Consider the following 25463-nt stretch of genomic DNA (forward strand, 5'->3'; position numbering starts at 1 on the left):
GGGGAGATGCGATGGATCATTCAATATTCCCTTTTGTTCAGTGAAATCATCCCATGTGAAGAGTCAACTCATTTAATTAGTTCAAATCGTAACTAAATTATATATATATTTTTTCTATTGGAATTATATAATCATTTGCAATTGTCTACTTATTATAAGGTAAAAGGTTTATGTTTCTGTCTCCATATGATAAATATATCCAATGCAAAAAAATATCTAAATTTTAAATGGTATTAATATTAATTTGCATATATTCCTGTTAATTACCACGGAAAGTTTCCACCTCCAGAATGTTCCCCAAAATGTGCAACCCTAGTCCTGTTATAGAAAAGATGAAGATCGTTGTGGTTGAACCCCAACAGCCGACCCACACTATGCCATCACACATGGCAGACGTCCTATGTTATGTAATGCCTATCTGCTGTGCTGCTATATTTATAACAGCAGGAGAACGATGAGGTTCTCAGCACGGGTTAACTGAAGCGTGACATTATGGATGGTGGAAATGCCCTGCCAATTAAGGCATTATCAGAGCTTATGGCAGTTTCTGCTAAAGAACAACGGTCTCTGCACCCAGAACAACACAGCCTAGTCTCTGCACCCAGAACAACACAGCCTAGTCTCTGCACCCAGAACGACACAGCCTAGTCTCTGCACCCAGAACGACACAGCCTAGTCTCTGCACCCAGAACAACACAGCCTAGTCTCTGCACCCAGAACAACACAGCCTAGTCTCTGCACCCAGCACAACACAGCCTAGTCTCTGCACCCAGAACGACACAGCCTAGTCTCTGCACCCAGAACGACACAGCCTGGTCTCTGCACCCAGAACGACACAGCCTGGTCTCTGCACCCAGAACGACACAGCCTGGTCTCTGCACCCAGAACGACACAGCCTGGTCTCTGCACCCAGAACGACACAGCCTGGTCTCTGCACCCAGAACGACACAGCCTGGTCTCTGCACCCAGAACGACACAGCCTGGTCTCTGCACCCAGAACGACACAGCCTGGCCTCTGCACCCAGAACGACACAGCCTGGCCTCTGCACCCAGAACGACACAGCCTGGCCTCTGCACCCAGAACGACACAGCCTGGTCTCTGCACCCAGAACGACACAGCCTGGTCTCTGCACCCAGAACGACACAGCCTGGTCTCTGCACCCAGAACGACACAGCCTGGTCTCTGCACCCAGAACGACACAGCCTGGTCTCTGCACCCAGAACGACACAGCCTGGTCTCTGCACCCAGAACGACACAGCCTGGTCTCTGCACCCAGAACGACACAGCCTGGTCTCTGCACCCAGAACGACACAGCCTGGTCTCTGCACCCAGAACGACACAGCCTGGTCTCTGCACCCAGAACGACACAGCCTGGTCTCTGCACCCAGAACGACACAGGCTAGTCTCTGCACCCAGAACGACACAGGCTAGTCTCTGCACCCAGAACGACACAGGCTAGTCTCTGCACCCAGAACGACACAGGCTAGTCTCTGCACCCAGAACGACACAGGCTAGTCTCTGCACCCAGAACGACACAGCCTGGTCTCTGCACCCAGAACGACACAGCCTGGTCTCTGCACCCAGAACGACACAGCCTGGTCTCTGCACCCAGAACGACACAGCCTGGTCTCTGCACCCAGAACGACACAGCCTGGTCTCTGCACCCAGAACGACACAGCCTGGTCTCTGCACCCAGAACGACACAGCCTGGTCTCTGCACCCAGAACGACACAGCCTGGTCTCTGCACCCAGAACGACACAGCCTGGTCTCTGCACCCAGAACGACACAGCCTGGTCTCTGCACCCAGAACGACACAGCCTAGTCTCTGCACCCAGATCCAAATATTGTCACGGAACTTCACATTAGCCTAGATAAGCAAAGAGTTCTGACAAAATAATTTTTGTATTTTTCTAACAATGGTTTTCCTCACTGGAGTCATCCTATGTATGTGAATAACTAGAGTTTATTTCTAGAGCAGTAAGGCAGTTAGCTGGCTGTCACACTGCGTCGACATGTCTTGGATGGAAAGGGCAACAGTCCTGTATCAAATGTCAGTGTAAATGCCAAGGCACTCATCTCGAGGGGACAAAGTTTGTGTCATCCATGGGAAAATGGCTATTTTTATGAAAGATGTGGTAAAATGTAATACTGCATATAGCGTGCGAGACAATATTAAAGAAAAGACAATAAAGACATATTACGAAGTTATGTTAAAATCTGATAATCTATATTATATTTTGTTCTTATTTTACTGTAGTTACTGCATCACTCATACTAGACTGTCCTCCAGGCAGCCGGCCCATCACTCATACTAGACTGTCCTCCAGGCAGCCGGCCCATCACTCATACTAGACTGTCCTCCAGGCAGCCGGCCCATCACTCATACTAGACTGTCCTCCAGGCAGCCGGCCCATCACTCATACTAGACTGTCCTCCAGGCAGCCGGCCCATCACTCATACTAGACTGTCCTCCAGGCAGCCGGCCCATCACTCATACTAGACTGTCCTCCAGGCAGCCGGCCCATCACTCATACTAGACTGTCCTCCAGGCAGCCGGCCCATCACTCATACTAGACTGTCCTCCAGGCAGCCGGCCCATCACTCATACTAGACTGTCCTCCAGGCAGCCGGCCCATCACTCATACTAGACTGTCCTCCAGGCAGCCGGCCCTCCTCAGGGGGACAGCGTCTCAGCAGCAACCTGAAACAGAGGCCTCTGTTCTAAAAACAGTGCTTTCAGGAAGTATTCATGCCGCTTGTCTTATTCCATGTTTTGTTGTTACAGCCTGAGTTCAGAATTGATTACATAATATTTTTTTTCTCTCTCACCTATCTACACACACAATAACCCATAATGACAAAGTGAAAGCATGTTTTTATAAATTGTAGAAAATCTATTAAATTAAATACAGAAATATCTAATTTGCATAAGTATTCACACCCCTGAGTCAATACTTTGTAGAAGCACCTTTGGTGGCGATTATAGCTTTGAGTCATCTTGGGTATGTCTGTGTCAGCTTTGAGTCATCTTGATTTGGGGATTTTCTCAAGCTCGGTTAAATTACATGTGGCGCAGGGGTGAACAGCAATCTTCAAGTCTTTCCACAGATTTTCAATGGCATTCAAGTCTGGGCTTTGGCTGGGCCTCTCAAGGACTTTCAGATTCTTCTTGTTCTGAAGCCATTCCAACGTTGCTTTGGGTCATTGTCCTGTTGGAACGTAAAATCTTCGCCTGAGTCTGTTTGCACTCCGAAGCAAGTTATCATCAAGGATTTGCCTGTATTTGGTTCCATTCATTGTTCCCTCTATCCTTACCAGTGTCCCAGTCCCTGATGCTGAAAAGCATCCCCCATAGCATGATGCTGCCACCACCATGCTTCACGGTAGGGATAGTTAGATGGGTGACGAGCTGTCCCTGGTTTTCTCCAGACATGGCGATTTGCATTCAGGCCAAAGTTCCATTTTATTTCTCATTAGACCATAATCTTTATGCTCGAAGTCTCTCACATGCCTAATTGCAAACTCCAAGCGTGCTGTCATGTACCATTTTTCTCAGGAGTGGCTTCCATCTGTCCTATAAAGCCCAGAAGGGTGAAGTGCTGTAGAGACTGTTGTCCTCCTGGAAGGTTCTCCCATCTCAGCCAAGGTACTCTGTAGTTCTATCAGTGGTCATTGGGTTCTTGGTCACCTCCCTGACCAAGGTCCTTCTTGCCCGGTTGCTCAGTTTGGTCAGACGGCCAGCTCTAGACAGAGTCTTGGTAGTTCCGTATTTTTTATATTCCCCAATGATGGAGACCACTGTGCTTTTGGAAACTTACAACGCTATAGACTTTTTTTTTTTTTTTACTCTTTCCCCAGATATGTGCCTCATCAACATTCTATTTATTTTATTTAACCTTTATTTAACTAGGCAAGTCGGTTAAGAACTAATTCTTATTTACAATGGCTGCCTAGAACTGCCTTGTTCAGGGGCAGAACGACAGATTTTTACCTTGCTAGATCGAATCCCCGAGCTGACAACTTTTCTGTTACTTGCCCAATGTTTTAACCACAAGGCTACCTGCCACCCCTATCTATCTCGGAGATCTACGGACAATTCCTTGGATTCCATGGTATAGTTTCTGCTCTGACATGCACTGTTAACATTAGGACCTTTTTATATAGACAGGTGTGTTGCTTTTTACATTACGTACAAACAGTTGAATTGGCCACAGGTGGACTCCAATCAAGTTGTAGCGACATCTCAGGGATGATCAAAAGGAAATTGGATGCACTGCAGCTCAAATGGAGTGGCATAGCAAAGGGTGTGAATACTTATGTAAATACCACTTCTGTATTTTATTTTCAGTACATTTGCAAAATTGTCTAAACATGTTTTCAATTTGTCATTATGGAGTATTGTGTGTAGGTAGGTGGGAAAAGTATTTTTAATCCATTTTGAATTCAGGCTGTAACACAAAAAAATGTGGAATAAGTCAAGGGGTGTGAATACTTTCTGAAGGCACTATGTTCTGTTATTGTTGTTATACCGTCATAACATTCATGTGTATCTTCCAGGCATCCTGCCCACCCCAGGGGGACAGCAGCCCAGCAGCAGCCCCAGCCAGAGGCCTCTCCCCAGGAGCCAGATGAGCCTGAGGAGATCCTAGGCTCTGATGACGAGGAGCAGGAAGACCCCAACGACTACTGCAAAGGTGAATTGTCCTTATATACACTCGATGTCCTAGAGATCTTCCAGGAAGTACCCGAGACTCCACTCGGTTGCCACGGAACTCGGATCTGGGTGAAAATAAGTGAAATACCGACAGTATCCAAAATTATATTTGAAGAGTTCCAGAATTTAAATGCAAATTTCACACATTTACATTTTAATGAAATAAAAGCTTAAATTAAAGATCCCAGAAATGTTCCATACGCACAAAAAGCGTAATATTCTTGTGTAGATATTTGTTTACATCCCTGTTAGTGAACATTTCTCCTTTGCCAAGATAATCCACCCAGCTGACAGGTGTGGCATATCAAGAAGCTGATTAAACAGCATGATCAATACACAGGTGCACCTTGTGCTGGGGACAATAAAAGGCCACTCTAAAATGTGTAGTTTTGTCACATGACACAATGCCACAGATGTCTCAGGTTTTGAGGGAGCGTGCAATTGGCATGCTGACTGCAGGAATGTCCACCAGATGTTGATTTCTCTACCATAAGCCGCCTTAAACTTCATTTTAGAGAATTTGGCAGTACGTCCAACCGGCCTCACAATGGACAGCTGATGAAACTGAGGAGTATTTCTGTCTGTAATAAAGCTCTTTTTGTAGGGAAAAGCATTCTGATTGGCTGGATCTGGCTCCTTAGTGGGTGGGCATATTGCCACCCATGGCTGCACCCCTGCCCAGTCATGTGAAATCCATAGATTAGGGCCTAATTCGTTTATTTAAATTGACTGATTTCCTTACATGTACTGTAACTCAGTAAAATTGTTGAAATTGTTGCATGTTAATATTTTAGTTCAGTGTGTATATATATATATATATATATATATATATATATATATATATATATATATATATATATGTATATATATATTTCACATTATTAGTCCTAATAACAAAATAATGAATGTTGAACTTTTCTTCTGTCATCAATCTCCCTCTGCTGCGTGTCTAGGTGGCTACCACTATGTAAAGATAGGAGACCTGTTCAATGGGAGGTACCATGTGATCAGGAAGCTGGGCTGGGGACACTTCTCCACTGTCTGGCTGGCCTGGGACATACAGTAAGAGCTTCTTCTCCTCTGTTTCTCTGTCAATTAACACACATGTAACGGTGGATGTTTTCTTTGGAGCACATTTTGAAATGGCACTGTATTGGCTCACAGCCATAAGTATTGGACTATATAAGGAATAGTGTCCATTTGGGACAGAGAGAGACTGTCTTCTGTGTCAGCTTGACTGACTTGACAGTCTGTGTTGTAGGCTGAAGCGGTTTGTGGCTATGAAGGTTGTGAAGAGTGCAGAGCATTACACCGAGACAGCTGTGGATGAGATCAAACTGCTCAGATCTGTGAGTACTAACTTAACAGTCATTTATACCCAACATGACATCAGCCTGATGTTTTCATCTGTAAAATGCCTCCTTTTGTTCTCCTTTTATTTTCCTTTCAGACACATCTGTTCTGATTAAGTTTTTTTATTTTTTATTCCTGGCTTTGCTTCGTAGGTGAGAAACACGGACCCTGACGATCCCAAGAGGGAGATGGTGGTTCAGCTACTGGATGACTTCAAGATCTCCGGCATCAACGGGACTCATGTGTGCATGGTGTTTGAGGTGCTGGGGCACCACCTACTGAAGTGGATCATCAAGTCCAACTACCAGGGCCTTCCTCTGCCCTGCGTCAAGAGCATCATACGCCAGGTAGCTAGTACCAAGAGCATCACGCCATGGGTAACTAGTACCAAGAGTGATGGGTAATTAGTACCGTGGCTACCCTAATCACAGAATCCAGTACCAAATATTGCTCAATTTCACATTAATTTAAACAATGTGTGATGAGAGACAGCTGTTTCTTCCATAAGTGTTTGAAGGTTTTACTTGCAATCTGTGATATGTGGTTGTTTTATCTACCTTAATTGAATGCCCTGAAAGTAAATCACGTTGGATAAGAGCGCCTGCTAAATGACGTTGTGGTAGGTTCCTTGTTCCTAGTCAATCAGTTGCTTATTGGTGCAATCAGACAATATCTTTAAGTAAATCAATCAAAGACCTTTATTGATGCAATTGCAGACAGAAGTTGACAACGGGAACATAGCGTGCATGTTTCCCCAGTAAGTTCTGCAAAATAGGAAAGGGTCCAAGTTGCTTTAATATGCTTGCAGTCGAACCCCTAGTGATGTAACTGCCTACGTCAACACCTTCTACTCATGAGACCAAGCCCATGCATATACAGTTATACAAACTTGCAGGAGAGAACAATAGTTCCAGTGTTTTCTAAGGGCTCCGCAGTAATTGTCCACTCCCCCAAGTTGCTTTATAGTGGTATGTCTGACTAGTCTCTTATCTCTTTCCCTCCCCTGCAGGGTTCTGTGTCTGTTAATCTCTTTTAGCCTTGAGGCGCTTTCTCACAGACACCCTGTTTTGACTGCAATAACTCACACATCCCAGACTGTTTCTTATAAGAAGCAGAGACTAGAAAAGAACTGTGGAACAATATTAAGCATAATCAATTATTATAATACCTCAAACATTTGGTGCAGCCCCTATCATGACCCCAAGGTGACCCCCCCCCCCCCCCCCCCCCCATCATTGACTAAAATGTAACGTTATCCAGGTTCTTCAAGGCCTGGACTACCTTCACACCAAGTGTGAGATCATCCACACTGACATCAAGCCAGAGAACATCCTGTTGACGGTGAATGAGCCCTATGTGAGGAGGCTGGCCGCGGAGGCTACGGAGTGGCAGAGAGCAGGGGCTCCCCCACCCTCGGGGTCCGCAGGTAGGGGCTATACCCACATTACAGACGGTGTACTGTGATGCACTGCTCTACTTCCAGTTTATTGGGAGGCCCTGCTTTTTCTAGGTTTGGGCACAAGGTTATTAGTCTTTTGTATTCTTACTTGGTTCTATTGTCTCTTTTCAGTCAGCACAGCGCCAGCTCCAAAAGCAGTAAGTTGCCTCTGCTTGAGATTTGTTTGTTGTTGTTACTGAACCCCTGTTGTTGTTGTTACTGAACCCCTGTGGTTGTTACTGAACCCCTGTTGTTGTTGTTACTGAACCCCTGTGGTTGTTGTTACTGAACCCCTGTGGTTGTTGTTACTGAACCCCTGTGGTTGTTGTTACTGAACCCCTGTGGTTGTTGTTACTGAACCCCTGTGGTTGTTGTTACTGAACCCCTGTGGTTGTTGTTACTGAACCCCTGTGGTTGTTGTTACTGAACCCCTGTGGTTGTTGTTACTGAACCCCTGTGGTTGTTGTTACTGAACCCCTGTGGTTGTTGTTACTGAACCCCTGTGGTTGTTGTTACTGAACCCCTGTGGTTGTTGTTACTGAACCCCTGTGGTTGTTGTTACTGAACCCCTGTGGTTGTTGTTACTGAACCCCTGTGGTTGTTGTTACTGAACCCCTGTGGTTGTTGTTACTGAACCCCTGTGGTTGTTGTTACTGAACCCCTGTGGTTGTTGTTACTGAACCCCTGTGGTTGTTGTTACTGAACCCCTGTGGTTGTTGTTACTGAACCCCTGTCGTTGTTGTTACTGAACCCCTGTCGTTGTTGTTACTGAACCCCTGTCGTTGTTGTTACTGAACCCCTGTGGTTGTTACTGAACCCCTGTTGTGTTCTGTCTGGCTCACTGTTCGTCTTCCTCTTCTTCTCCAGGTGGCCAAAATGTCCAAGAACAAGAAGAAGAAGTTAAAGAAGAAGCAGAAGCGTCAGGCGGAGCTATTGGAGAAGTGCATTCTGGATCTGGAGGAGATGGAAAAGGCTCCGGGGAGGGGAGATGAGGAGGAGGAGGAGGAGGATGATGAAGAGGACCCAGAGTCTCCAGTCTCTTCCAAACAGCAGCGGCCATATTGTGTTCCTCTCAGACAGGTTTCCTTACAGGAGATAGCCAGCCAAGACACAACCGGTGAGTGTCTGGAATTCAACTCATTACAACTTTATTGTCCCTCAAGGGAAAGTTGGTTAGATTAGTCTTTTTCTATCATGGGCCTGGAGATCCACACTGGGTTGTACAGGCTTTTTTGCTCAGCACTGATGCACCTGACTCAACTAATCTACTCATTATCAAGCCCTTGATTAGTTGAATCAGCTGGGCTGGGACAACAACCTGCACACCCAGTGGGTCTCCAAGACCAGGATGAAGAAGAACACAGAATCAGACTAATTGGAAGGGACCTACTAGTCCAGCCTCCACTAAATCTAATGTGTTCTTTTCTTGTTTACCCAGCGTACATTGCGGGTGCGGCGGTGACGCAGTTCGTACCAGAAAGCATAATAACTGAGGTAGAGGTGAACTTTAACGGCCTTCATCCTGAGGAAGATGAAACAAAGGAGAGGAAGGCACAGTGGAAGGAGGAAGACCAACACAACGGTAACACAGACCCAGCAGAGGATCACTGTCTTCTTCAGGAGTCAAACCCACAGGAGTCAATATTATCAAACCCACAGGAGTCAATATTATCAAACCCACAGGAGTTAAAAAAGGTGTCAAATGGTCAGGAGTCTCCACCTCCCCAACCCGTGTGTAACGGCCTGGTGTCCCCAGAAACAGAGGAGCCTAAGACCCCAGAGAGTGAGGAGGGGAGTGGAGCACTGCACAGGAAGGTGACTCAGGTAACGAGAGAAGCATCTGAGATGGAGTCAACAAGCTTCAGGGTACGGGAGGAGGAGGAGGAGGAGCTGTCACCGGAGGAGGAGGAACAGAAGAATCAGGAGGAAGTCACAGAGGAGGCGCATGATAGGAGTTGGGAGGAGGAGCAGAACAGGAGTCATGAGGAGGAGGAGGAGGCCACAGAGATGCTGGATAACATCCAGTATGGAGGGGAACAGGAGAAGAAGAATCAGGAGGAAGTCACAGAGGAGGCGCAGGATAGGAGTTGGGAGGAGGAGCAGAACAGGAGTCATGAGGAGGAGGAGGAGGAGGCCACAGAGATGCTGGATAACATCCAGTATGGAGGGGAACAGGAGAAGAAGAATCAGGAGGAAGTCACAGAGGAGGCGCAGGATAGGAGTTGGGAGGAGGAGGAGGAGGAGGAGCAGAACAGGAGTCATGAGGAGGAGGAGGCCACAGAGATGCTGGATAACATCCAGTATGAAGGGGAACAGGAGAGTCTGAAGGATGGTGAGTAGACCATGATGTTGTGAACATTACGCTGCTATGCAGGGTGGAGCACATGTGTTCCTAAGCTGGAAAAAATGTAGGAGCACAATTAATAATATTTGATGTAACAACGTTTTCTTTGTAGTAACTGTGTAAGACCGGCGTTCAGGAATCTGCTCTGTGTATTTTCCATGACACCGCAGGGCTGCTCTACAGTGCAGGGCTGCTCTACAGTGCAGGGCTGCTCTACAATGCAACAATTATCATCTGGGTGATCATTTTTCTAGGCGCACCGTTGCTCCTAAATAAAAGAAGTCAGGTCGCACAGCAAAATATTGAAGTAAAATGGTCTCACTTTAGAGCCCCTGCTATGTGGTGGAGCTGTCTACATGGCTATATGTTTATCTCTAGCGATACAACCAGAAGGTTAGTTATGATTGAACAAAGTGATCTCCTCATCTGCGTTTTAAGTACAGTAGTTTGTGTTCGTCCTTTATTTTACTGTCAGGTCAGTGTTGAAATGGCTGGTTGTCTTCCTCCATCTGCCTTTCCCTTCCCGTCTCCATCTGCCGTTCCCTTCCCCTCTGCCGTTCCCTTCCCCATCTGCCGTTCCCTTCCCCATCTGCCGTTCCCTTCCCCATCTGCCGTTCCCTTCCCCATCTGCCGTTCCCTTCCCCATCTGCCGTTCCCTTCCCCATCTGCCGTTCCCTTCCCCATCTGCCGTTCCCTTCCCCCCTCTCTCTCGCGCTTTCTGGGGATACAGCCAAACTAGCAGCGGGAAACCTCCTGGTCAACCCCCTGGAGCCACTTAATGCAGGCAGACTGAAGGTCAAGATAGCGGACCTGGGGAACGCCTGCTGGGTGGTGAGTATCTGTGCAGACGACCCAAGGGATTTCCTGCTTAAGTCTACCAGGCATTGATGTTGCCATGCCTGCTTAGTTGAGTTTGCCTGGTGCAATGGAAAATGGCCAACCTCCAGATAGACTCACTGAAATGCTCACTCTTCGACCCTGATCTGAGTAGAAACAGTAGTTAGTAATCCCGTTGACCTGTGTCTCTCCTCCGCAGCACAAGCACTTTACAGAAGACATTCAGACGAGACAGTACCGTTCTCTAGAGGTGCTCATTGGGTCTGGCTACAACACACCAGCTGACATATGGAGTACAGCCTGCATGGTAAGACTGGACAACAACCACTTACACACTTTACATGCATATATACTGAACAAAAATATAAACACAACATGTAAAATGTTGGTCCAATGTTTCATGAGCTGAAATAAAAGATCACAGAAATTGCCATTAGCACAAAAAAAACGTATTTCTCTCAAATGTCGTGCATAAATTAGTTTACATCCCTGTTAGTGAGCATTTCTCCTTTGCAATAGATAATTCATCCACCTGACAGGTGTAGCATATCAAGAAACTGATTAAACAGCATGATCAATACACAGATGCACCTTGTGCTGGGGACAATAAAAGTTCACTCTAAAATGTGCAGTATTGTCACACAACACAATGCCACAGATGTCTCAAGTTTTAAGGGAGCAAGCAATTGGCATGTTGACTGCAGGAGTGTCCACCAGAGATGTTGCCAGAAAATTTAATGTTAATTTCTCTACCATAAACTGCCTCCAACGTCGTTGTAGAGAATTTTGCAGTACGTCCAACCGGCCTCACAACCACAGACCATGTGTAACCACGCCAGCCCAGGACCCCCGGCTTCTTCACCTGTGGGATCGTCTGAAGGAGTATTTCTGTCTGTAATAAACCCCTTTTGTGTGGAAAAACTCTGATTGGCTGGGCCAGGCTCCCCAGTGGGTGGGCCTCTGCCCTCTGTCGTAGCATTTGCTGTCATTAAATGTGAAGACTGTATATTATCAAATCATATATTATCAAATCAATTCTCTGTGTAATTATTCCGTATTTCAAAGAATCACAGAATAGTAATTAACTACGAAGTTGGGGCACCACGGAATTTTTTTTAGTTTCAATTTCCCTGACTATAACTTGATTAGTCTTCTGTAAATGTATTACCTCATCAGTCTAATTACTGAACGTCTCAAACCCTTGGATATCTGCACAAACCCTAACCTAGATCATGAATCAGCAATATACAATTTGGATTAATTATTTATTTACTAACTAGCTTAATAATCACACAGAATTACATGAACACACACACAATAGGTCATACATTGGTTACTAACATGATATAAATAAAAAGTCCCTAGTGGACAAAACCTGATATGACGCTTGGTAGACAAAGGAAAGGGGTGAGGACAGCTCAAGAGCGGGGAACTCAGAGCTGATAACTAAACTCATAGAAATTACTAATATTTTGAACATGAACAACTGTTCATTCGAAAATAAATTGCAATTTTACATATTTACGAGTGTGTGCCTTTGCTGTCCCCTCTGCGATCGCCGGTCTATCTGCTGGATAGTCAGTTGACAGAAATCTCTGGTTTGTCCACCAGCGATCAAAGTCTGTAAGTTATAATGGATACTTCAGAGTACCATTCGGAAATGTTCTTAGGATTGTTCTGTTAGAATAGATGCTTCCGCGGTAGTCGGTGTTCTCGTCCTAGACTTACACATATTTTCAGCTGCAGACTGGTAAGGTTACGGTCTAGGATTTACTTCTTCGGTAGTGATCGATAGTTTGAGTTTAGCCATTTCAACGTGGGGACCCTGTCCCGGTGTCATCTTCACTCTAGTTTGTAGATTTCTTAACCATTCGTGATGTCCGGCTTACCGTGGGTCTCTTTTGTATAAAATGTAAATTTTGTCATGAGTGGTTTTATACACTTCTGGGAGAAGGGGCGGTTAACCACTGATTTGGTTAAGGCTTCATATGGAACACATTTTCCTATTTTCGAAGGTTAACATCACAACTTTTCACAAATAGTTTAATATGTTATCATATACATTTCACAACATTTAGAGGTAAACCCCATAATTGAGAAGTGTACACAACCAAAGACACAGTAATGTCACCAAATGAGACAAACACCGACATGACTGTCCCTTAAGTGTCTACGGACCATTTCAACTGCTTGGAATACAGAAATACTGTTCAATTATTCCAAATTTGATGTCCAAGTGTGTCTTTGTGTTCCACAGTTTACATTCCAATCTCGAACACTACAGAGCATAGGGACAGCGTATTTTACGACCGTCATAAAGCAGCCCCCTCTCCCTCTGCGGGAGAGAGAGAGGGCGCTGTGGAGCGGACCCGCTGTAACCTGATCCTTCAGATCTTCACAGGAGAGTCATGACGCCTCCCAGTTCCACCCATGACTGCGCCCCTGCCCAGTCATGTGAAATCCATAGATTAGGGCGTAATGAATTTATTTCAATTGACTGATTTCCCTATATGAACTGTAACTCAGTAAAATCTCTGAAATTGTTGCCTTTTTATATGTTTGTGTGTGAGAAAGTAGAAGAGGGTAATTATGTCATTTCTGGAAATGAGGTCGTCTTAGATGGATCACAAAGATAAGGACTAGAATTCCCTTTTTTACTAGCCAAGTAAATTTCCTAACTTGGGGATAATGAAGGATATTTGACTTTACGGGAAGAGGAATGTCTGTACAGGAAGTAGATAATATTTAGAATGGCTGACTGTCTTTCTCCCTACAGTCGAGTGTCTGTTTCCTGTCTGTGTTTGTTGCTATTTACGTTTATAGTTTGTTTACTTTTCTCTGCAGGCGTTTGAGCTGGCCACTGGGGACTACTTGTTTGAGCCCCATTCCGGGGAAGATTACTCCAGGGACGAAGGTAATGATACGTACTCTGCTGCTTGATTTGGATCTACGTAGGCTGGTCTTTTCCTGTTGTAGTGTTTCGATGGTTGTCTCTACGCTGTAGCAGTCTGTTTTTAATGTATGTTGAATGTAGGTCTATATATATATATTTTATGTTGAAAATGGCAGAAATGTTGGCAATTGCTTCAACTGTCTAATATGCAAGGAAGAGACATTTTGGATTTGTGACATTAACCAATGGCCTACTGGGAAAAGCTTTACCAAAATACGAATGCCTTGTCATTTAATCTCCATCACTTTTTGGGTTTTAGTTGGTCCTAAATATGAATTAATGATTTTTTTAAAACCAACAATGATGCTTTTTTGCAGTAGGCGGTGTGTGTATTCGATGGTACAATACTGTGCAATGCGTTTGGTGGTACACTATTGTATGATTTTAATAGTAGTCCAGTTGACAATATAAACACCACGGTTTGTGTAAGTCCTTTTAATGATATTAGTTGAATAGTCATTTGAGCTCTCCAACCCTGTTCTTGGAGAGTTATGGTCCTGTAGGTTTTCACTACAACGCTAATCTAACGCACCTGATTCTAATAATTAGCTGGGTGATGAGTTGAATCAGGTAAGTTACAACTGGGGTTGGATCAGGTAAGTTACAACTGGGGTTGGATCAGGTTAGTTACAACTGGGGTTGGAGTGAAAACCTACAGGAGGGTAGCTCTCCAGGAACAGGGTTGGAGAGACCTGGTTTAACATACGTCAGCTAGCCTGGTCCTATACATTGTGCTTTTAGCCAACTATTCCATCATTGTCATGCCATATATTTCCAGAAGAGTTGGCAGCAGCAGTTTATAGTCCATCTTTAAAGGGCCAGTTTCCCAGATATGTTAAGCCTAATCTTGGACTAAAAACCATGTTCAGTGTAGATCTTCCATTGAAAGTGCTTTTTAGTCCCAAGGAAACCTGTTTGGTGTTTATTGGACATTATTGTTATGAGTAAATCTATGATCATGTGATGTTGGGTACCTACCTGCATTCCTGTGTCTATTTCCGCTATAACAAATTGGAGCCATATTTCTGAAGATGGTGCCCACATATCCCCCCCACCACTTCTCCTACTCATCCCTCATTCACCTCATCCTTACGTTACTCTTCAGCTGTTCTCCACCTCCTTTGCTGTCTCTGTATCATGCTTTGCTCACATCTGCATGTGCAGTGACCTATTTCAGTTTGTAGCGGCTTGATTTGTTTCAGTGGCGTGTTGTTGGCTGAGAAAACCCTGGGCTACGCTACATCTAACTGGCACGGCCTTATAAGGAGGAATGTCATTTCAGTTTACTCTATGATGTCGTCAGGTGCGGCTGTCAGCTACATGCTAGCTATCTCCTACTGCTCACACCCTGCATCTAAACACTTCCTTATAGATTGTGTGTATACTGCCTCGATGAGTTTCTGTCTCCATTTCTAACAGCTAACCCTCTATGAATGACTTCATTACCATTCTCCATCTTACTGGTGTGTCTTGTGTGAAACAGAAACCAGGTGTCTTGCCCAACTCCTTCGGTCATTGTCACAAGACTTCAGTCCACTGATAGAGAGGCTTTCTGCACTAAAAAAACTATTTTCAAACCACTGAAGTTGTTTGGTTGCCAAAGAGACGGTGGGCTTTCTCTGTAGAATTAGAATCATTCTAGGGTTTTGTCATACATGTGCGTCATTTCATGTCATTACGCCGTCATCTTTATCCATTTGTCTTAATATGCTGCCACTTGGCTCTGTTCTGCTTCTTCACCATCCCCTCTATTTCCCTGTATCCCCTGCTTTCTCTCCTCCACTTTGTCTCCCTCCTCTCTTTCTGCTCTCTCCTTTTTCCCTGTTCTATCCCTCTCTCTCTGTGACCTGCCCCGGGCCTCCAGACCACCTAGCTCTGATTATTGAGCTGTTGGGGAAAGTTCCCCGCCACTATGCACTGAGTGGGAAATTCTCACAGGAATACTTCACCAGAAGAGGTATGCTACTGTGTGTCTGTGGACTGCCCTGGGGGACGTGGGAGGGGTGTAGGGAGAGTAGGGTGGTAATGTAGGCAAGGTCCTCTGATAGCAACAGAAGTCCCACCACCCAATTGCTAACGTTCCAATGTCCGGTTGGTACCAACTATAGTAGGGATTGGTTGAAGTTCAATTCAAATCTCCCGACCAACCGATCTAAGCCATTATGACACCAATGTCGATGAACATTTGCTAATCAACTTGATTGGAGGTAAACAACACACCCCTCGCCTCGTCATGAGCTGTCCGGCCATTACCGAGAACCACATACCGGATTTTTAACAGGGTCGTTAGCATTAGGAAAAAATTACAATTTCTTGCCCCAACCTAGCATAATATAGCTCAATATCTATGTGTTGGATAAGGAGGAGACTACAGCATCCATAAAGTGATCATTAGACTTGCCACCTTTTGGACTGAAATATGTTTAAGGCCAACAGTTTTGATGTATAAATTATCGCTCTCGCGCTACCTTTTTTGTAGAATTTCTGACAATATGTCATTACCAGTCAGATAAGAGCTAACCTTGGCTAGGTAGCTAACCAACAAGCGAGGAATGCTAGCTATGTTTTGCCAAGTAAGGTTTTTAATATAAGGCTAAAGTCATGTCTAAACTGCTGACCTAGACTCTTGCGTGTAATCAGAGCACTAACAAATAAGCTAGCGAACGTTCTTGGCTGCTATGCTAGCCAGTTAATGTTGTGTGCTAGCTACAATCAATTAGGCATTGCTTAAGTTTACTACCGAACTAGCTAGCTGAGCCAACATTACCCCACAAGACTGTACTATAATTCAATTTTGATTAATATATGATAGCTACATTCTTCCACAAAACATAGCAAGCTAAATAGGCTCAAAGCAAACGGCAAACTTTGAATATGTCACAGAGCTAGCTAGCTACCTTAGAATGCATGCAATGGGCATTGCAAAACTAGCTAGGTAGGCTACTCAATAGAGCAAGCTACAGTAAGACAAGGTAGACAGATTTCAAACAGGACAAACACTGCAGTTAGCTATGCTACATTTCATCGACCGAAGAATAACCAAGACTACAACACACACCATAGTCGAGAAAACGTTCTTTGTTAGGTCACCACCAAACCACAATAAGCACAGCCATTTTTCCAGCGGAATATAGCAGTCACAAAAAGCAGAAATGGAGAGAAAATGAATCACTAACCTTTGATTATCTTCATCAGATGACACTCATAGGACTTCATGTTACACAATACATGCATGTTTTGTTAAAGTTCATATTTATATAAAAAAAATCTGAGTTTACATTGGCGCGTTACATTCACTAGTTCCAAAAACATCAAGTGATTTTGCATAGCCACATCGTTTCAACAGAAATACTCATCATAAGTGTAGATAATACAAGTTATACACATGGAATTATAGATATACCTCTCCTTAATGCAACCGCTGTCAGATTTCAAAAAAACTTTACGGAAAAAGCAAACCATGCAATAATCTGAACGGCGCTCAGAACAATAGCCAAATTAGCCGCCATGTTGGAGTCAACAGAAACCAGAAAATACATGATAAATGTTTCCTTACCTTTGATGAACTTCATCAGAATGCAGTCCTAGGAATCCCAGGTCCACAATAAATGCTTGACTTGTTCGATAATGTCCGTTATTTATGTCCAATTAGCTACTTTGGTTAGCGCGTTTGGTAAACAATTCCAAAGTCACAAAGCGCGTCCACTATAACGTGACAATGTCCAAAGGTTCCATAAGTCAGTAGAAACGTGTCAAACGATGTACTGAATCAATCTTTAGAATGTTGTTAACATACATCTTGAATAACATTCCAACAGGAGAATTACATTGACTTCAGTTGACCGATGGAACGGAGCTCCCTCTCACGTGAACGCGCATGTTCAAAGCATGGTCAGCTCATGGCAGTGGTGACTCATTCCTGTCTCCTTCGGCCCCCCTTCACATTAGAGTCATCAGACAAAGTTCTATTGACTGTTGACATCTAGTGGAAGCCGTAGGAAGTGAAAACTCATAAATATCTCGCTGTAATTTCAATGAGAGCTTGGTTGAAAATCTGCCACCCTCAGAAAAAAATCCAAACAGGAAGTGGAACTTCTCAGTTTTTTGCCTGCCATATGAGTTCTGTTAAACTCACAGACATAATTCAAACAGTTTTAGAAACTTCAGAGTGTTTTCTATCCAATAATAATATGCAAATATTAGCAACTATGACTGAGGAGCAGGCCGTTTACTCTGGGCACCTCTGTGCACCTTTCATCCAAGCTACTCAATACTGCCCCTGCAGCCATAAGAAGTTAATAACCATCGCCCGGTTTCCCGATAGAGATGGAACTCGAGCGTTTTTTTAACGATTCAGCATTTCAATAACGGCCGACGAACTCTCACGTGTTTCCCAAAACACCACATAGGGACGACTTTCCATACGCACGTCGTTAGAGCGTGTGTCTCTACTGGCTTGAAAGAAAGGCAGTGATGTTCTCCATTTTTAAAATCTTTCCTTTAACATTTAGATACTGATCATGGATCAGCTCCTCGTGAGAAAATCATCACCTATGGCAAATATTGAGGTGGCTTATTTGAATGCTTAGGCTACGCACTAAAGCAAATATTTGACACATTGTGCATATGTTAGGCCTACATATCAAGAAATTGGTGCAAAAAAGATTGACGGTATCCTACAATTAGCAAAATAGAACTCAATTGATTGAACATAAAATTGATTTTAATATCATTTTAAATATATAGGCCAATGCAAGCTACTGTATTTTAATGCCGTCGTCACGGTTTTCATTTGAAGCATATGTTTACCCTTTGCTTGTTTATAACAAATTGCTAAGACAATAGAAAAGTTCTCAGGCTCTATAGACCTCTATATGAGGGACTGTATCTAACAGACCACCACTTGATGTAATGTTGGGCACCGACTGACCAAACATTGTTTTATGAAATATTTATGTTTCTCAATGACATTGTTAAATAAAGGTTTAAGGAACTGGTCAGGCACCACATTAATATATTAATAATAAGGCAAAGCTTGCTTTCATATAGTAGTAAACAAGCTTGAAAAGGTAGTGGAATGGGATCAAATTGTATTTCATTGGTCACATACACGTGATTAGCAGACGTTATTGCGAGTGTAGCAAAATGCTTGATTAGTGTGTGTGTGAAGGATCCAATACTTTAACTTCTATGTGGTATAAATGACATTATTGTGGGAGCACCTCTAAGAGAATGAATTGGGCTGTTTTGAGAAGGTTTGAATCCTATGCAACCTTTAGGATTCCAATCTAGCCAAGCCAAAAAGAGTTGACCTGTCAGTCAATCTGCAAATCCGTGACTCAAAACCACCAGATATTTGCAATAAACACGAATTATCAAAAACAAAAATGTTATTTCCAAAAACAATAAAAACAATAAAAAATAAAAAAACTTTTTAAAATAACAAAATATGTAACTTACAGGCACTCTCTGTCTAGAGTACACTGCTGCCAGGGCGTCATGGCAACTACCTAATTGAATTCAAAATGTTGTGTCTCAACACAACCTCCGAGTATGTGGAATGTGGTCTAAACTACAACATATGCGAATAGGCAGAAAATAATTATGGAGTTTACACTTTAAAAAAAAAAAAGATAATTCACGTTAAAGGTTAAATGAATTTGTAAGCTTTTAAATTATACCTTTTTGACAACTTTTATTTTGACTACTTTCTGACTACTTCTTTCATAGGCAAACATTTTTTTAAATCTAAACGTATGCTGTCAAAAAGTAATTTAATTTTAAATTGATTGACCCCTGTACTTAGTTTTAAGTGGGTTTAAAAGGGATTGTACACCACAAGTGTACAATCCCTGCATACCACTGCTGGCTTGCTTCTGAAGCTAAGCAGGGTTGGTCCTGGTCAGTCCCTGGATGGGAGACCAGGTGCTGCTGGAAGTGGTGTTGGAGGGCCAGTAGGAGGCACTCTTTCCTCTGGTCTAAACAAAGATCCCAATGCCCCAGGGCAGTGATTGGGGACACTGCTCTGTGTAGGGTGCCGTCTTTCGGATGGGACGTTAAACGGGTGTCCTGACTCTCTGAGGTCATTAAAGATCCCATGGCACTTATCGTAAGAGTAGGGGTGTTAACCCCGGTGTCCTGGCTAAATTCCCAATCTGGCCCTCAACCATCACGGTCACCTAATAATCCCCAGTTTACAATTGGCTCATTCATCCCCCTCCTCTCCCCTGTAACTATTCCCCAGGTCGTTGCTGCAAATGAGAACGTGTTCTCAGTCAACTTACCTGGTAAAATAACGGTAAATAAATAAATAATAAGTAACGGTGGGTTCTTCTAAGTGCTGTCAGACTGACCCCCCCCTCAACCCCTCGCCCCTCCACCCAGGGTGGGCCTGTGACTGGAACACTGTCTGATGAATATGTTGTTGGTGTCGTCCACCCCCCCCCCCCACCCCCCCTCTTTTCTTACTCTTATTTTGTCAGACCATATTGCATTGATCATTGAGCTGCTGGGGCAAGTCCCACGCAAACTCATAACGGCTGGGAAATATTCCAAGGATTTTTTCACCAAGAAAGGTAAAGTTTTTAAATGAAGACCTGTCACCCCGTTGTTGTAAATACCAACATTGGTGTGTGTAGTTCATAGTGACGTTTAAAAAAAATCTGGATGTTACTCTATGCTCAATAGTAGTCTGTTAAATCACAATCACAGGTTTACTGCTGAATGACGGTGTTAAATTCTATGTGTAGCAAGAGAATAAAGAACGTTTTAATGACAGTCGTGTGTGTGTGTGTGTCATGGTGGTGAGTTTTGTCATTGTATTGTTATGTCCCCCTGTCATGGTGGTGAGTTTTGTCATTGTATTGTTATGTCCCCCTGTCATGGTGGTGTGATGAGAAACCCCGTCTGACTGACCTACCTAACCCTGTTCTCTTTCTGAGACTGACTGTGTCTAACCCTGCTCTCTTTCTGAGACTGTCTGTCTGTGTCTAACTCTGTGTCTAACCCTGCTCTCTTTCTGAGACTGACTGTGTCTAACCCTGTTCTCTTTCTGAGACTGACTGTGTCTAACCCTGCTCTCTTTCTGAGACTGACTGTGTCTAACCCTGCTCTCTTTCTGAGACTGTCTGTCTCTGTGTCTAACCCTGCTCTCTTTCTGAGACTGACTGTCTCTGTGTCTAACCCTGCTCTTTCCTAGGTGACCTGAAGCACATCACCAAGCTGAAGCCATGGGGGTTACTAGAGGTGCTGCAGGATAAGTATGAGTGGCCCAAAGAGGAGACTGATTGTTTCGCCGACTTCCTCCTCCCCATGCTGGAGCTGGTACCAGAGAAGAGGGCCACGGCCGCAGACTGCCTGCGCCACCCCTGGATCGCCCCCCAGTGACAGCCTCCAGTACTGCAAATCAAAATACCCTGATGCCTGTTCAGTAGGCAAACATTGGAATGTTGCAGATAACTGTCATGACGTGAGGTGACATGATTCCCTTTTCTACATGTCATAGAGGCATTAATGTTTCTATCAGAACATTCCAGAACGTTTTGTCCTGCTGAATGCACCCCCTTGGCCTGTATTGCCCTCCCCAATGGAGCCTTCCAACCACTGCAATGTAAAACCATGTGGCCATGTTCAGGAGGATGTAAAGTTACTGAACCTTCAGATGTATGGCGTTGAACAGAGATACGATCATCTGTCAAATAGAATAGGGAATTGGGTCCACTTTATTCATTAAATTTCTATCTTCAATGTCACGTTTTTGAATTTTTTTATCATTTAGCAGACATGCTTATCCAGAGCGACTAAGTGTCTGTTAAATGAGTGAAAAGTAAAATGAGTGTTTCATTTTCCTAAATACACCCCTGGATGTATTCCCTCTAGTGGTCATCTCTGGTCACTGCGATGCAAATTAAACCCCTCACAAGAGACCTGTTGCAACAGAGCACTTTCCAATTCAACCATATCTGAGATGACTTATTTATTTCTGTTTTTTGATTTGTTTTGTTACATTGTGTTCTTATTATCATCATCAAGGAGTGTCTGTAAGCTTTTATTTGTTTTCTTTGTACTGATTCTGTTTAAGTAAGCCAGTAGGCAACATTGGTTTATGGTCATTTTGGCAGTCCAGAATTCTGTGCTCCTGTACACTACTCACTTGTAAGAGGACTTGTCTTTGTAATTGTTGTTATTGTGACTCACCATCTTGTTTCGTTTTATACCTGCACAAGACCTGGAAAAGATCAATGAACTGCCCTTCACTTTTGTAATCCTGTTTCCGTTAAATAACTTGATACCACTAGTTTTCTTTCCTCTGATAAATGTCATTGATGTCTGTCTGTGTTCACTTTAAGAGTTCTTCTGTGTTACACCTTCACCCGTAAGGCATTTGTGTTTTGTATTAAGCGTACTATTAGGAAGTTGCACATAGGGCAGATGAACGGACTCGTAGGCTTCACTCTACTCTCTGACTGAACTATTTGTAGGTCTTCACCACCCGTAAATACAACAGAGGACTGTCTTGCTATTTTTAGATCAGCCAGTAAAAACCATATTACCTGACAATGTTCAGAATCTGTTATAATACTAACTTTTCATATATTCACTTTCAGCCAATGGGAGACTAGTTTTGTGGGTTTAATTAAGTAATATGTTCATAAGAACACCAGCCGAAAGAAGAGAAATTTTGGAAAGATATATAAAATTGTGTGTGTATATATATAAATAACTGTACCAAGGAATTTGCCTTTCTGTATATTACAGCCGTGTACAGTTTTTAACAAATCCTAGTGTGTGGCTGAAATGGCACCCTTTTCCCTATGTAGTGCCCTATGAAATAGGGTGCCATTTAGGGTGCACCCTACTATGTCTGGGTAGTATTGTGTCAATAAAGCATATGGAAGAAGTGTGCAAGCTCTTTTGTGTGGACGTCCGTCAGCTGTTAATGTCTCTTATTTGTCCGTAAGATGAGGTGTTGTAATGGACAGGGTTTGGAAATGGGGGGGGGGGGGAGCACTGCGAAATGCGAAGCTCATTTTTAAATGTCTAAATGATTTCCTCAGGTTCCTCTTAATTTTAATACTGTAGTGATGTCCTAAGTAAATGTTTTCACCTTTTTGAGCTACTGGAAGAGAAGGCCATTTACAGTTGAAGTCGGAAGTTTATGTACATTTAGGTTGGAGTCATTAAAACTTGTTTTTCAACCGCTCTGCGTATTTCTTGTTAAACTATAGTTGTGTCAAGTCGGTTAGGACATCTACTTTGTGCATGACACAAGTAATTTTTCCAAAGATTGTTTACAGAAAGATTTCACTTATAATTCACTGTATCACAATTCCAGTGGGTCAGAAGTTTACAAACACTAAGTTGACTGTGCCTTTAAACAGCTTGGAAAATTCCAGAAAATTATGTCATTGTTTTAGAAGCTTCTGAAAGGCTAATTGACATCATTTGAGTCAATTGGAGGTGTACCTGTGTATTTCAAGGCCTACCTTCAAACTCAGTGCTTCTTTGCTTGACATCATGGGAAAATTGTGGACCTCCACAAGTCTGGTTCATCCTTTGGAGCAATTTTCAAACGCCTTAAGATACCACGTTCATCTGTACAAACAATAGTACGCAAGTATAAACACCATGGGACCACGCAGCCATCATACCTCTCAGGAAGGAGACGCGTTCTGTCTCCTAGAGATGAATGTGCTTTGGTGCGAAAAGTGCAAATCAATCCCAGAACAACAGAAAAGGACCTTGTGAAGATGCTGGAGAAAACAGGTACAGAAGTATCTATATCCACAGTAAAACAAGTCCTATATTGACATAACCTGAAAGGCCGCTCAGCAAGGAAGAAGCCACTGCTCCAAAACCGCCATAAAAAGCCAGACTACGGTTTACAGCCGCACATGGGGACAAAGATCGTACTTTTTGGAGCAATGTCCTCTGGTCTGATGATACAAAAATAGAATTGTTTGGCCATAATGACCATTGTTATGTTTGGAGGGAAAAGGGGGAGGCTTGCACGCCGAAGAACATCATCCCAACCGTGACGCACGGGGGTGGCATGTTGTGGGGGTGCTTTGCTGCAGGAGGGACTGGTGCACTTCACAAAATAGATGGCATCATGAGGGAGGAAAATTATGTGGATATATTGAAGCAACATCTCAAGACATCGCTCAGGAAGTTAAAGCTTGGTCGCAAATGGGTCTCCCAAATGGGCAATGACCCCAAGCATACTTCCAAAGTTGTGGCATAATGGCTTAAGGACAACAAAGCCAAGGTATTGGAGTGGCCATCACAAAGCCCTGACCTCAATCCTATAGAACATTTGTGGGCAGAACTGAAAAAGCGTGAGAGCATTGAGGCCTACAAACCTGACTCAGTTACACCAGCTCTGTCAGGAGGAATGGGCCAAAATTCACCCAACTTATTGTGGGAAGCTTGTGGAAGGCTACACAAAACATTTGACCCAAGTTAAACAATTTCAAGGCAATGCTACCTAATACTAATTGAGTGTATGTAAACGTCTGACCCACTGGGAATGTGATGAAAGAAATAAAAGCTGAAATAAGTAATTCTCTACTATTATTCTGACATTTCACATTCTTAAAATAAAGTGGTGAACCTAACAGACCTAAGACAGGGAATTTTTACTAGGATTAAATGTCAGGAATTGTGAAAAACTGAGTTTAAATGTATTTGGCTAAGGTGTATGTAAACTTCCGACTTCAACTGTGCATCAAGCTCCGTTTCGCCAGTCAGGGTTAATCACACATATTTGAAATGTCAATTTAAGACACTATAAAATTGTATACCACCCCACACTGTACAACACATATGTCAGAGTCAAGGCCCGCGGGCCACATCCGGCCCGCGAGAAGGTTTTTTACGGCCCCTGGGATGATCTTGATTTATTATTAGAACCGGCCCGCAGACCGCAGCAAGCCGGCAGCCCGCAGATCTTTTACACGCACCAATACTACATTTCCCACAATGCAACGGTGACGCACCGAGCAGTAGGCTGCTTCATTTCAATATTTATTGGCACAGCAGTCGTCAGCATCACAGTAAAATTAACTTTCAGATACCCATCAAAAATGGCAAAACGGAAGGTGGACACTGAGAACCGGGGGTTTCAAACAAGGTGGGAGTCGGAGTATATGTTCACGGAGGTAGCTGGAAAACCTGTGTGTCTTCTGTGTGGAGAAAGTGTGGCGGTACTGAAAGAGTATAATCTGAGACGACATTATGAAACGAAACACGCGGACAAAAACAAGAATATGGACATGGAACAAAGGCTACAAAAGGCAGAGGAATTAAAACGAGGCCTCAAATCTCGACAGGCTCTGTTCAAAAAAGCCAAATCACAAGGCCAGGCTGCTGTCAAGGCCAGTTTTATTTTGGCAGAAGAGATCGCTAAATCAGCCCGGCCATTTACGGAGGGGGATTTCATCAAAAACTGCATGATTAAAGTTTGTGACGAAGTTTGCCCAGAAAAAAGGCAACTCTTTTTAAATGTGAGTCTGAGCAGAAACACCATTGCCGAGAGAGTAGACCAGTTGTCCATCAATCTAAAAGAGCAGCTTGTGAAAAAGGGAAAAGATTTCATTGCATATTCCTTGGCTGTGGATGAGAGCACCGACATTTCTGACATTGCCCAGTTGTCAATTTTCATCCGCGGAGTGGACTCCAGCCTAAGCGTGACAGAGGAGTTTTTGGCTTTACGTCCTATGCATGGCACAACTACGGGGCATGATTTGTATGAAGAGGTGTCAAGATGTGTAAATGAGATGGAGCTGCCTTGGGAAAAACTCGTGGGTTTGACAACCGACGGA

The 25463-nt window shown here is 43.6% G+C and overlaps 1 protein-coding gene across 4 annotated transcripts in view; it reads left to right on the forward strand.

Moving 5' to 3' along the window:
- Positions 1-22541, forward strand: part of LOC139557846 (SRSF protein kinase 1-like) — a 31091-nt gene extending 8550 nt beyond the window's left edge. The window contains exons 3-15 of one of the 4 annotated variants that reach the window (XM_071373090.1): positions 4560-4696; positions 5670-5778; positions 5978-6065; positions 6222-6416; positions 7330-7495; positions 7640-7665; positions 8375-8624; positions 8946-9839; positions 10582-10682; positions 10888-10995; positions 13533-13602; positions 20124-20216; positions 20840-22541. In XM_071373090.1, coding sequence (XP_071229191.1) covers positions 4560-4696; positions 5670-5778; positions 5978-6065; positions 6222-6416; positions 7330-7495; positions 7640-7665; positions 8375-8624; positions 8946-9839; positions 10582-10682; positions 10888-10995; positions 13533-13602; positions 20124-20216; positions 20840-21027 — 2425 coding nt within the window. In that variant the 3' untranslated portion in view covers positions 21028-22541. Of the gene's footprint in view, positions 1-4559; positions 4697-5669; positions 5779-5977; positions 6066-6221; positions 6417-7329; positions 7496-7639; positions 7666-8374; positions 8625-8945; positions 9840-10581; positions 10683-10887; positions 10996-11468; positions 11708-13532; positions 13603-15505; positions 15805-20123; positions 20217-20839 lie in introns of those variants that run through there. The other 3 variants (XM_071373092.1, XM_071373091.1, XM_071373093.1) reach the window with 3 other exon arrangements.
- The last annotated feature ends 2922 nt before the right edge of the window (positions 22542-25463 follow it).

Source organism: Salvelinus alpinus, chromosome 28, assembly GCF_045679555.1.
Source record: "Salvelinus alpinus chromosome 28, SLU_Salpinus.1, whole genome shotgun sequence".
Taxonomy (NCBI): Eukaryota; Metazoa; Chordata; class Actinopteri; order Salmoniformes; family Salmonidae; genus Salvelinus; species Salvelinus alpinus.